We start from the raw sequence: 14,425 nt of genomic DNA, 5'->3' as shown, positions 1-14,425 counted from the left end.
GCCACTGTGCCGCAGTAGCAGCACAGTGGCTGGAGTTAAAGTGGTTAATGGATGCATTTATTAAAAAACTAAAATAGTATAACCTGTATTTTAAGGTACTTATCAAAGTTACATTCCAAAAAAGTATGTAAAGTGTCCATGGCTACTTTTTTTCTGTGCTTGCATTTTATAATTGAAGTTGGTTTTCATGTAAGTGACTAATTGCATGTATTCACTCCTTTATATTCAAGCTATAGGATACGTGTTAATAGGGAGTGGCCTGCATGATGAAGCAATTAAACATTTCTCATCAATGCTTCAGGTAACCCGAGTTATTTATTTACCAGTCTCTGCACATTAGTCTGTTTTTATACTGTTTTAATGACTTTTAATATATTTCTGCCTCTGTTCACCATATAATTAGCAGCATGAGCAATGCAGCAGCTGTCAGTTTTCTAGGTACTACTGAATGTCACTCCTTGCTGCTTGGGGAGATGTAGCATGTTTTTTTTTTTTTAACATATATTTTACTTTCCTCTTGAGTCTAGACTGATACTTGACCTTTTTTAAAGTAGAATTCTAGCCAAACCATTTGTTTTTGAATTGGGACAGAGTTTGTATCTCTGTCATGCTTATTGCTGATTTAGAGCCAAAGAGAGCGATCTCTTTTTTGCCCTAATCCAGTTGTGACAGCATTTGCCTAGCTGGGTACCTACATTTTCTTTCTATTTATTTTGAATAGAAGTGATACAGAAGCAATAAGCCCCTATTACAGTAGAAGTGAATAGAAAGTGCCCTATCCAAAAATGTGCATGTGATGCAATAAATCAATAAACATGCATATATAGTTTGAAACAAAGTAACAAAATACTTTAAACCTACATATGAACCTAAGTATTATATTGTTGTTGAAAAATACTTCCAATCAATGCAACAATAAAAAATTGATAACATTTGATATATAAATAGTGTATTTTGAAAAAAAACAAGAATTTAATGGTGAAAAATAGTCCAATCCCATGTGCAAGAGAGAAATACACCATAACCCATGGCACAGAGTGAACTGAATTGAAATTCCCTCCTCCAGATGCTCCTAAATCCACCCAAGTGTGGGATAAGGTAATGGCCGCTTACCAAAAGGCTGCAGGCTAGCAGCAGTATAGAATCCAGCTCTCGGGTGCAAGATGAAAATCCCCCTCTAATCAAAATCCAAAGCCGAGATACATAGCAGGGCAACTGATACTCTCCGTGGATAATGAGAAACGTAAGCAGGGAAAAAAGGGAACCGATAGTGCATTACCTTAATAACAATCACATTTTATTATTAAAAGTTACACTTGCATCCAGGACATGGAATAGAAGCATGAACCATACACGATACAGCAAACACGGCCGTCTGCAGTGCGGACTGTGTAAAGTGATGAGCGTGGATACTCCGTCCGATGCATTTCCCCTTCTTACAGGCGTCAACCGAGAATGGAGTGTAGCGCGCACCGTCACTAGCTGAATACTTATACAAATGAGGAGAAGAACTTCCGGCAGAGTGCAAAGAACCCCCCCGGGGGTCAGAAAAGACACTGATTCTGCCCAGATAATTGAAATCTTTTACATCAAAATCGCCCAATCTGATGTCTTATCATTGCCTGGACCTAGCAAATTATAAAAATAAAGGCACCAGAGCAGTCGTGATATAATATGTATCCTGAAAACTTTAAAAAAAAAAGCCGATCTTACAAAAAACATTCTCACCAAAGGAAAAATTTTTATATTTAAAACAAATGTCTAAAATGCGTCCAAAATTAACCCATTTAAAAACAGCTAAAATGAAAGGTGGAAAAATGAATTACTGACAATTATTATAAATACAAAATTGGCATTACTAATTAACATACTAAGGGAACTTTTTATAACTAATGGTCCTCTTATGGGAATGACTACTGAGTGAAAGAATATATAACTGATTAACATCTCATGTATAACATCTCATGAGAACTCCCTATCCAGTGTGGATTATATTTTTTTTATAGCCATCACTTCTAGAGAGGTTGGATTTTTGTGATGACATTTAGGAAATTGTTGGGAGAGGCTATGGCCTACAAAGCCTTTATGGATATTTGAAAGATGTTCACCAACCCTTATGTTGAGAGTACGGACAGTTCTCCCTACATGTTGGAATCCACGTTTACAACTGGTTGTACTGGTTTATCTGTTGGATTGGGGGCAATTATATCTCTCAAGATAGGGGCTCTCCTAAAGATAATACTAGGCTTGTTGGGTAGCAAGGGACCCAGAACTTTATCCCCTTTCAAAACCTTCCAGTGTTTTTGTATTACTGGGTTTATCCACCTATGCTGTCTTGAAAAAGAAGGGATAATGGCTGTTTCATAATTGGAAAATTTCTCCTCCTTCCTCTTGCTTGGGGCCAATAGGTCCTTATGCTCCATTCCTGCAATATTGGCTTTATCATGTTCTAAAGTGGAATTGTTATCCTTTTTGTAAAAACCTCTCCTTAAGAATCCCCGCCTATGTCTCAAAGGTTTCAATATCAGTACAATTCCGATGGATTCTTCTAAATTGACCTTTTGGAATGGCTTTTAGCCACATAGGATGATGACAGCTATCCAGGGGAATGAAGCCATTTCTGTCTGTGGGCTTAAAATAAGTTTTAGATGAAAAACCATTCCCATTTCTGGAGATAACCAAATCCAAAAATTTGATGCATTCCCTACTCCAATTATAGGTGAATTTAATTCCCCATTCATTGGCCGTGAGCTCCATCTTAAAATTGTGGAGTGAGCTCCACAGAAAGAGGGCATCATTAATATAGCGTCTCTAGAAATAGAGATTGGGGTCATTTTGTGAAAAAATAGTTTAGTTTTCCCAGGATGCCATAAACAAATTTGCGAGGCTGGGAGAAAATTTGGCTCCCATAGCCACGCCAGTTTTTTGGAGATAAAAATCTCCCCCATAACAAAAATAGTTATGTTCCATCCCAAATTTTAATAATTCTGAAATGAACATTTTGTTGTTTAGGATGAATCTTTTTATTCAATTCCAAATGGGCATGAACTGCTTCATATCTTCCGGATTGTGGAATGACTGTGTAAAGGGAGGAAACCTAGGCCATAACTAATAAGATCTCTCCCTCTATCTTGATTTGTGACAGTTCATTTATACACTGTGTTGTGTCTTTAAGAAAGGCAGGAGTTCCTGTCACTAAAAGCTGAAGGAAAAAAAATCAACATATTTCCCTATACGTGTCGTTAACAAATCTATACTGCTTACTATAGGTCTCCCCGGGGGCCAATTTTTTTTATGGCTTCTTGGGAAAAGGAGACTATTTCTTTATCGTCCATTGACAGACGCAGCCTCATCTTCATGAGCTATGTTTTATGCTGCCATCTGCAGGAGTAGTCTAGGCAGTACGTTAGTACAAAGTTTTAGCATATACACGCCCATGGGGCTGTCCCTCCAGACATAACCCCCACAGACACAGCACATCAGTTTGTTTCTGCCTATAGAAGGAGTAGGACCTAGGTCTCCTACTGGGACTGTTTTTTATTCTTTTTGGAATATTTTCTTTTATTTCTCTTTACTCACTTGCTAGCTAGTGTTCAGGGAAGATTTTTCCTGGTGATCTAATAAGCAACAATGCCGGCTTCGCACTGGATAATCTAGATCCTTATGGTCCCCCCCAGCTGGGCCTATGAGCGACCTAGGCCTAGCCACAACAGTGTTCCTTTTCCGTATGGGGACGAGCCTGCGAGCGGATGCCTCGCCAGGACGCAAAAACCTGGAACTCCCTGAGTCGCAGCGTACCCCTTGGCTGGCAGCACTCCCACTTCGGGTGGGAGGCAGTCTGCCTGGAGCGGAGCCCACCCGATCCATGTTATGGTGAGTAAATGTGTTCCCCTTTGCCCTTTCTGGCCTTGGGGGGATGTGGGCCCTCTCCTGGGGATATTGGGATTTCTGCCTCCCAAAAGATCTCCCTGGCCTGCCCGGTGCTTGGTCTGTGTGGCCTATCCTCCCCCCTTCCCTGTCCCTACAGTGGCTGTGTGTGTGGAGCGCCTGGCGCCCTGGGGGTTTGGGAGGGGGGGGGTGAAGTGGTACCTTGGGCTTGCTGGTTCCAGTTGTGGTTCCTGAGGCCTCCATGTGTCGGTGGGTGCCGCCATCTTAAGTGTGGGCAATGTGATTTTTTTTTTTCCTCCCCAAAGACTTGTATGGGGCAGCCATTTTCCCTGCGTTTCCTATTGATCTGTATGGGCAACCATTTTTATGTAGCTTTTGTGCTCTACTGAGCAGCGTGACCTTTCCTCAGGTGACATCACTTCCTGTGCATTTGCTTCCTGCTTCTGACTGAGGTCGCTTCCTGTCTTTCTCTCCATGAGTGATCAGGATGGTTTGTCTGAGGTGGTACGGTACTTTGGGGTCCCTGCGGACATATCCTTGCACATTCTGCTGTCAGGTTGGTTTAATGGGTTTCCCTGCAGACCGCTGTGTTTGTTGGTGGGTGCCGCGATCGGCACCCACCACCAAAAGCGTTTTTGCAAATTGCACTATGGAGTCCCAAACTGTGATATCACCCTCAGACCCACTCTGTGTGACTCCGGACAGTCCAGATCGCAGTCGCTGGCCGCGATTTCAGCAGCTCTGGTAAGCCTGGCGTCTAAAGTTGATTTAGTCATGAAAAAGGTTGATAGCCATAAACGGCCGCTGCCTTCCCCATCTATTGAGGTGTCTTCTTATTCAGAGGCTGAAGTGGTTTCCCCGGGCGCTCCCCTACCTGAGGGGTCACTGTCCTCGCAGTCAGATGGTGAAGAGGACCTGTCTTCAGCTGCAGCGCAGGAACGTGCTTTCGTAGAAGCCCTGATTATTTTGGCTGGGACGCGGGTGGCTTTCAGCTCCCAGAAGTCTCAGAAAACTGGCAAGGTTTTCCCTGGTCCTGACACTTTTTTCACGATATTGTGAATGACCAATGGCGGCACGTTAAGCACGTGTTAGTTGTGCCAAAACGCTTTAAATGCCGGTATCCTTTTGCTCAAAAGGTTTCCAACCATTGGACACTGCCACCTAAAGTGGACCATCCTGTCTCCAGATTAAACAAATCTACCCTTGTGCCTGTGGAAGATTACCCGGTCTTTACGAACCCGGTGGACAGGCTGGTGGAATCCCTTTCCCACCATATTCACGTGTTGGCGGGTTCCATTTTGTGTTTGTGTCTGTTTTAGTCTCATAGAAGGTGACGGAATGGGTTAGCCTTTGGACCCCGAGACTGTTCCTCCAGAACAGCTAGAACTGTTAGACCAGGTGATCTAGGCTCTGGTGTTCCTGTGTGATGCGTCTATGGATGCGGCTCCCCTTGTGGCCAGTGTCTCGGCCGTGGGCATTGCCTTACGATGCATGGTTTGGCTGAAGAGCTAGTCTGCTGACCAAGCTTCTAAGAAGGCCCTAGCTGACCTCCCTTTTCTGGGAGAGCGTTTGTTTCGCGACTCATTGGATGAGTTGATTAAGGGCTTGACTGGTGGGAAGAGTACTCTTCTTCCTCAATCCTCCAAGGGTAAGACTCTCCATACTAAGCGGGGTCCTTTTTTTACTGCTATTAAGCATTTTTTCGTGTCTCTGGGGCACAAGAAAAAGGTAAGCCGTTCAGAGCTTCTGGAGGGGCTAAAAAGCATTGGGGCAAACCCAAGGCTGGTCAGTCAGGTGCTGCTGACAAGTCCTCTTCAGCATTAAGGGTCGCCCTCACCTGGTTCAGGGGTAGGGGGATGCCTGTGCTTCTTTCGGGAACCCTGGACTTCCTTCATTCAGGACGAATATGTTTGCGAACTGATTTGTTCCGGGTACAAGTTCGAATTTTGGTCCCGGCCAGGGGACAGGTTTTTTCAGTCAAATCTTGTCCTGTCTCCAGGGCGTTTGAAGGATCTGTGGGAGGCTGTGCAAGATCTCCTGGCTCAAGGGGTGATTGTGCCGATTCCTCCGCAGGAAGGACCTGCTTCACAGACTCAGGAAAGAGGGCAAGGTGTGCCCAATTCTGGACCTCAAATCTCTGGACCGCTTTGTGCAGCAGTTTTGAAGGGAGTCCATTCGGTCAGTGGTGGCATCATTGAATCAGGGATTTTCTGGCCTCCATCGATCTCAAAGATGCGTATCTCCACATCCCCATTTTCGAGGGACACCAGTGATTCCTCCACTTTGCGGTGGCAGAGGAGCACTTTCAATTTGTGGCGTTACCCTTTTGCTCTCGCCTCGGCTCCCAAAGTATTTACCAAGGTCCTGGCCCCAGTGCTGGCCTTGTTACCTCAGCGAGATATTTTGATTGTGGGATATCTGGACGATCTCCTGTTGCGAGCAGACTCCCACTCAGATGTGCTCAGATGTGCTGGGCAATGTCTCTATCACAATTCAGACCCTTCAGGAAATCAGGTAGACGATTGTAACGGAATCCGATGACCCACACTGTACTTGTGGTCTTCCGTCAGTATACGGCTTCCTCTCAGTCATGAACATAGATATCAAATCCCAGCCGCAGTCATACAAAGCTAGCCTGACACTTAGTTTGTATACTTGAAACAACTAACTCCTTTATTGAACAATGAACAGACTTTTATACACTTTAGAAGTAGGTCAGTCACTACATGATTATTTACCCAAAACATCACACACTGGTTAGATAACGAGGTATAGATGACTCCCAATCCCAATTAACATGCTTATTAGCTCAGTACACTTAAGCCAGCCTGGAAGACCAGACTGCTGGCACCAAAGCTAAAGCAAGATAGAATACACATATCATAGTGTAAATACTGAGAACCCACCGTAAACAATAGGTGAGCAAATCGGCATAATTTACAATGCGTGGAAAACAGGTATTTGAGCTGATGACATGCATCTGTTACAAGTCTGACCAACTGAAGCAGTCCAAACCATCAATTTATCTGTCACATAGTTTTTTCAGTCTCAGTGATGGTGCATACCGTCACAACGATCAATTTAAAAAAATCTGCTCTGATGCTTTCACTACGGGTGACTTATCTGGGGCTGACTCTCGACTCTGGCGAGGGTTTTTCTTCCCCTGGATAAACTTCAGAAGCTGCAAAAAGCAATCAGGTTGCTGATGGAGACCGATCAGTCCTCCTTTCGGGCTTGCATGCGGGCCCTGGGTCTGATGGCGTCGACCTTCGAAGCACTCCCATTTTCTCAGTCTCATTCGAGACCCTTGCAAAAGGAGATTCTGACGAAATGGAACAGAGCTCCTCAGTCGTTGGTCCAGAAGATTCCCTTAAGGCATCTTACAAAGGCAACTCTTTCTTGGTGACTCCGGTCTCCTGTGCCGAGGCAAGTCCTTCCTGGCGGTGTTTTGGACGGGGGTCACTATGGAGGCCAGCCTGTCAGGCTGAGGTGGAGTGCTGGGGAAGTTCTGTGCCCAATCAATATTCTGGAGCTGAGAGCGACCAAGCTCTGCCTGCTTCACTGGACGAGTCTGCTACGTGGCTCTCCGGTTCAGATTCAGTCGGACAATGCCACGACCGTGGCTTACATCAATCATCAAGGGGGCACCAAGAGTGCTCTGGCATCCAAAGTAGATGGTTCTAGATTCTGATTTGGGCGTAAGCCAGTGTTCCGGCTCTTTCCGCAGTCCACGTTCCGGGTGTGGAGAATTGTCAGGCAGATTACCTGAGTCGTCAGGTGTTGGATCAAGGGGAATGGTCCCTTCATCCGGAGGTGTTTTATCTCCTATGTGTCCAGTGGGGGACCCCGGAAGTGGATCTGTTTGCGTCCTGCCTCAACAGGAAAGTTCAGCAGTTTGTGGCCAGGTCTCCGGATCCTCTGGCCGACGCCAGACGCTCTGGTGGCACCTTGGAGCCAGTATCAGCTGATTTATGCCTATCCTCCACTCGTACTGCCGCGGTTTCTTCGCCAGGGGGCGATGGAAGGCATTCCGGTCATTCTGGTGGCACCAGACTGGCCCCGGTGGTCTTGGTACGCACAGCTGGTAAAGATGGTTTTGGATCCTCCATGGCGTTTTCCTCTGCGGGAAGAACTACTATCTCAAGGACCGATCTTCCATCCTGCTTTACGGTCGCTGGCTTTAACGACCTGGCTGTTGAAAGCAAGGTGTTTAAAAGGCTAGAGGTCTTTCTGACTCGGTGATTCTGACTCTTTTGAAGGCCAGGAAGTTGACTTCCAGGAAGATCTATCATCGTATGTGGAAATCGTACGTTTCTTGGTGAATCGCTGCAACTGCACCCTCACTTGTTTTATGTAGCTAGGGTTTTGGCCTTTTTACAAAAAGGGATTGAGCAGCGCTTGGCGTTGAGAACTATTAAGGGCCAGGTGTCGGCCTTGGCTATTTACTTCAAACGTTCATTGGCTACTTATAGCCTGATTCGCACTTTCATTCAGGGGGTGCGTCATCTGGCTCCTCCGAGGAGATCCCCACTACCGTCTCAATCTGGTTTTCTCTGTTCTTCCTTGTCACAGAAGTTTGCCTTCCTGGTGGCTATAACTTCTGCTCGCATAGTTTCTGAATTGGCGGCGCTATCCTGTCGTTAGCCTTATTTTGTGATCCACAGGGATAAAGTAGTCCTCCGGCCAAAACCGTCCTTTCTTCCTAAGGTGGTGACGGATTTTCATATTAATGAAGACATCGTGTTCCCTTCCTTTTATGTCCTAAGCCTCAACATCCCAGGGAGATTGTCTTGCACTCTCTGGATGTGGTTCTGGCGAAAAGGGTTTATCTGATGGTTACTGAGTCCTTTAGGAAATATGACTTTGTCCTTACGGACGGTCCTCGCAAAGGTTTGGCTGCGTCCGCTGTGACCATTTCGAGATGGATCAGGCAGACGGTTGTTCAGGCTTATTCACTCGAGGGTCAGATTCCTCCTTTCCCTGTGAAGGCTCATTCTACTAGGGTGCTTCTTGGACTTTTCGCCATCAGGCCTCGGTGGTACAAGTTTGTAAGGTAGTGACTTTGTCGTCTGTGCACACCTTTTACCAAATTTTACAAGGTGGATTTATTGGCTTCTTTGGATGCCTCTTTTGGCTGCAAGATTTTGCAGGCTGCTGTTTTCATAAAGGGCAAGTTTTTTTTTTCTTATTCTCTTAGGGTTCTTTTACCTTGCTGAGCTCATGTTTTGGTTGAGCCTTCTGTTACCCGGTTGGCTACATTTAGCCTTTGGAGTTAACGTTACTTTCTGGTTGCGTTTTTCCCACCCCTCATGCCTATACTGCTTTGGGAGGTCCCACACAGCTCATGAAGATGAGGCTGCGTCTGTCAATGGACGATAGAGAAAACACGATTTTGTAAGAACTTAATGTAAAATATGTTTCTCTGATGTCCATTGACAGACGCAGCACCCGCCCCTCTGATGGGGTTGGTGTTTGTGTCTTCACTGCTTGCAACTAAACCGATGTGCTGGGCTGTGTCTCAGGGGGTTATGTCTGGAGGGAAAGCCCAGTGGGCCTGTATATGCTAAAACTTTGTACTAACATACTGCCTAGACTACTACTGCAGGTGGCAGCATAACACACAGCTCATGAAGATGAGGCTGCGCCTGTCAATGGACATAAGATAAACAGATTTTACGGTAAGTTCTTGCAAAAATCTTGTTTTTTTTTTCACAAAATGACCCCAATCTCCATTTCTGGAGATGCTATATTGATGATGCCCTCTTTCTGTGGCGGGAGGATGAGAGCTCACATAACATTTTATGATGGGGCTCACGGCCAATGATTGGGAATTTAAATTCACCTCTAATTGGAGTAGTGAATCCATCAACTTTTTGGATTTGGTTATCTCCAAAGATGGGAATCGTTTTTCAACTAAAACCTATTTTAAGCCCCCAGACAGAAATGGCTTCATTTCCATGCATAACTGTCATCATCCTTTGTGGCTAAAAGCCATTCTGAAAGGTCAATTTAGAAGAATCCTTCAGAATTGTACTGATATTGAAACCTTTGAGACACCGGCGGGGAGTCTTAAGGAGAGGTTTTTACAAAAAAAGGATATAACAATTCCACTTTAGAACAGGATAAAGTGAATATTGCAGGAATTAAACGTAAGGGCCTATTGGCCCTAAGCAGAGGAAGGAGAATTTTTCCAATTATGAAACAGCCTTTATCCCCTCTTTTTCAAGACAGCATAGGTGGATAAACTAGATAATACAAAAACACTGGAAGGTTTTGAAAGGGGATAAAGTTCTGGGTCCCTTGCTATCTAACAAGCCTAGTATTATCTTTAGGAGAGCCCCTATCTTGAGCGATACAATTGCCCCCAATCCAACAGATAAACCAGTACAACCAGTCATGTTCGGGAATCTGAAGGGTTTTTACCCATATAGGAGATGCAATATTTGCCAAAACACAAAGACCATTAAAACTCTTACATTCAAAATCTAATGTCACAGGAAAGGTGTATCCAATTAAAAGTTTTATCTTTTGCCATACAAAAAGAGTCGTATGTCTCTTGAGTTGTAAATGTGGATTCTAATATGTGGGGAGAAATGTCCATACTCTCAACAATAGGGTTGGTGAACATCTTTCAAATATCCGTAAAGGCTTTGTAGGCCATAGCCTCTCCCAACATATTTCTAAATGTTATCGCCAAAATCCAGCCTCTCTAGAAGTGATGGCTATTGAAAAATATATTCCACACTGGAGAGGGAGTAATCTCAAGTGAAGTTTCTCAAGAAGAGAAATTCAATGGATTATTGACCTAAAAAGCTATAGGCCCTTGGGCCAAAATGTAGAATGGGACATAAATGAACCATATTAATAGCTAGTCCTATACATGAGATGTTATTCAGTTATATTCTTTCACTCAATAGTCATTCCCATAAGATTACCATTAGGTGTAAGTTCCCTTATGTTAGTATACATATATTAGAATATTTTGCCATTTATGGTTCTTGTATATAGTTTATATTTTTTTAGAATATTTGGCATAATACTATGGGCCTTTATTGGTATATGATGATATTAATTGGGAAAGTCTTTTGTTCATGTCATATAAAATAAGCTAGAGGATTTTGTACATTGGATAAAAACTCCAAAAGGTTTTCTATGAATGTGGTATTTGATATAGTTTTAATTGTACAGAACCTTTTCGACTGAATGCAAAGAAACATATTCTATTTTCCTAGGAATACTGACAATTGATCTAATGCATATATACCTTTTTACAGTGAGATTTTAATTTTTTTTTCCAGCGATATGACTTATCATTTTTTACTCTGTGTGAAATTTTATATATATACATATGTATAGTACAGGCCAAAAGTTTGGACACACCTTCTCATTCAAAGAGTTTCACACTTCAAGAGGTAGTCACCTGAAATGGTTTTCACTTCACAGGTGTGCCCTGTCAGGTTTAATAAGTGTGATTTCTTGCCTTATAAATGGGGTTGGGACCATCAGTTGTGTTGTGCAGAAGTCAGGTGGATACACAGCTGATAGTCCTACTGAATAGACTGTTAGAATTTGTATTATGGCAAGAAAAAAGCAGCTAAGTACAGGAAAACAAGTGGCTATCATTACTTTAAGAAATTAAGGTCAGTCAGTCCGAAAAATTGGGAAAACTTTGAAAGTGTCCCCAAGTGCAGTCGCAAAAACCATCAAGCGCTATAAAAAAACTGGCTAACATGCCGACCGCCCCAGGAAAGGAAGACCAAGAGTCACCTCTGCTGCGGAGGATAAGTTCATCCGAGTCACCAGCCTCAGAAATCGCAGGTTAACAGCAGCTCAGATTAGAGACCAGGTCAATGGCACACGGAGTTCTAGCAGCAGACACATCTCTAGAACCAACTGTTAAGAGGAGACTGTGAATCAGGCCTTCATGGTAGAATATATGCTAGGAAACCACTGCTAAAGAAAGGCAACAAGCAGAAGAGACTTGTTTGGGCTAAAGAACACAAGGAATGGACATTAGACCAGTGGAAATCTGTGCTTTGGTCTGATGAGTCCAAATTTGAGATCTTCGACACGGTGTCTTTGTGCGACGCAGAAAAGGTGAACGGATGCACTCTACATGCCTGGTTCCCACTGTGAAGCATAGAGGAGGAGGTGTGGGGGTGCTTTGCTGGTGACACTGTTGGGGATTTATTCAAAATTGAAGGCATACTGAACCAGCATGGCTACCACAGCATCTTGAAGCGACATGCTATTCCATCCGGTTTGAGTTTAGTTGGACCTTCATTTATTTTTCAACAGGACAATGACCCCAAACACACCTCCAGGCTGTGTAAGGGATATTTGACCAAGAAGGAGAGTGATGGGGTGCTGTGCCAGATGACCTGGCCTCCACAGTCACTGGACCTGAACCCAATCAAGATGGTTTGGGGTGAGCTGGACCGCAGAGTGAAGGCAAAAGGGCCAACAAGTGCTAAGCATCTCTGGGAACTCCTTCAAGACTGTTGGAAGACCATTTCAGGTGACTACCTCTTGAAGTGTGACTCTAGAATTTTCATAGTCATGAAAATAAAGAAAACTCTTTGAATGAGAAGGTGTGTCCAAACTTTTGGTCTGTAGTGTGTGTGTGTGTGTGTGTGTGTGTGTGTGTATATATGTATATGTATGTGTGTATATGTATGTATGTATGTATATATATATATATATATATATATATATATATATATATATATATATACACAAGTATTTTTTTCCCATACAAATGCCAATTTTATATTTGTAATAATTTCCGTTAATTAATTTTTCCACCTTTTCTTTTTCCTTTTAAATTTTTGGTTAATGTTTTTAATGGGTTCATTTTTTAGACATTTGTTTTAAATATAAAATGTTTTCCTTTTGGAGAGGATGTTTTTTGTAGGATCAGGATACAGATTATATCACGACTGCTCTGGTGCCTTTATATTTATCATTTGCTAGGTCCAGGCAACGATAAGACATCATATTGGGCGATCTTGATGTAAAAAGATTTCAATTATCTGGGCAGAAACAATGTCTTTTCTGACCCTCAGGGGGGTTCTATGCATTCTGCTGGAAGTTCTTCTCCTCATCTGTATAAATACTCAGCTAATGACGGCGTGCGCTACACTCCATTCTCAGTTGACGCCTGTAAGAAGGGGAAACACGTCTGGCGGAGTTGCAGCGTTTGTCACTTTACATGATCCGCACTGCAGGCGGCTGTGTTTGCTGTATCGTTCATGCTTCCATTCCATGTCCTGGATGTAAGTGCAACTTTTAATAATAAAATGTGATTGTTATTAAGGTAATGCACTATCGGTTCCCTTTTTTCCCTGCATACGTTTCTCATTATCCACAAAGAGTATCAGTTGCCCTGCTATGTATCTCGGCTCTAGATTTTGATTAATCCAACAACAAAGGGACTTCCAGCGCTAACTGTGATATCTCTCACTCTCAGGAATGAATAAAGTCAAATTACCGTGTGGTGTTGCTGCTAATTAATGCTGATTCAGTAAGTAAGTCAGTGAATGGGGGAAGGGGCAGCAGCGCTAGCCCACGGTACATAGTCTACAATGTAACTCAGGCTGGCTTGACGGAAAACCCTGAAAAGTTTATTTATAAAAAATATATAGTGATGATTAAAATATATTTGAATGTGTTCCAAACCAGATCTGTGGCGTTACTGGGGGTCACAGGATGACCGAGCCGCTGGGTGAGCCGGAACTGTGTAGATGATCACAACAGGGAACCAGGCAGGAGGGAGAAGGATCTTTTGTGCCAAAAGCAGACCGGACCAGCCGGTAGGGTGGCGTGGCTTCCTCCCACCCGATAGTGTGGCTGCTCGCACCGAAGCAGTGTAGACGTGCCGCGGAGCCTCCACCCAGAGGTATCCACAGCGGAGGCCGCTACACCCAGGTAACGGCCTCCGCTGTGGATACCTTTGGGTGGCGGCTCCGCGGCACGTCTACACTGCTTTGGTGCGAGCAGCCACACTATCGGGTGGGAGGAAGCCACGCCACCCTACCGGCTGGTCTGGTCTGCTTTTGGCACATAAGATCCTTCTCCCCCCTGCCTGGTTCCCTGTTGTGATCATCTACACAGTTCAGGCTCACCCAGCGGCTCGGTCATCCTGTGACCCCCAGCAACGCCACAGATCTGGTTTGGGACACATTCTATTATATTTTAATCATCACTATATATTTTTTATAAATAAACTTTTCAAGGTTTTCCATCAATCCTGCCTGAGTTACATTATAGACTATGTACTGTGGGATAGCGCTGCTGCCCCTCCCCCCATTCATTAGATTTTGATTAGAAGGAGATTTTCATCTTTCAACTGAGAGCTGGATTCTATACTGCTGCTAGCCCGCAGTCTTTTGGTAAGCGGCCATTACCCTTATCCCACACTTGGGTGAATTTAGGAGCACCTGGTGGAGCTAATTTCAATTCAGTTCCCTTTGTGCTATGGGTTGTGGTATCTTTCCCTCTTGCACATGAGGTCAGACTATTTTTCACCCATTAATTT

The 14,425-nt window shown here is 43.9% G+C and overlaps 1 protein-coding gene across 2 annotated transcripts in view; it reads left to right on the top strand.

Moving 5' to 3' along the window:
• Positions 1-14,425, top strand: part of TTC13 (tetratricopeptide repeat domain 13) — a 289,788-nt gene that overhangs the window by 58,511 nt on the left and 216,852 nt on the right. For both annotated transcript variants that reach the window (XM_082249950.1, XM_082249949.1), the window contains exon 4: positions 231-301. In XM_082249950.1, the coding sequence (XP_082106076.1) occupies positions 231-301 (71 nt within the window). The remainder of the gene's footprint in view (positions 1-230; positions 302-14,425) is intronic.

This window comes from Pelophylax lessonae (assembly GCF_965119305.1).
Source record: "Pelophylax lessonae genome assembly, chromosome: 3".
NCBI classification, from domain to species: Eukaryota; Metazoa; Chordata; class Amphibia; order Anura; family Ranidae; genus Pelophylax; species Pelophylax lessonae.
This window is presented reverse-complemented; position numbering and strand designations above follow the sequence as displayed.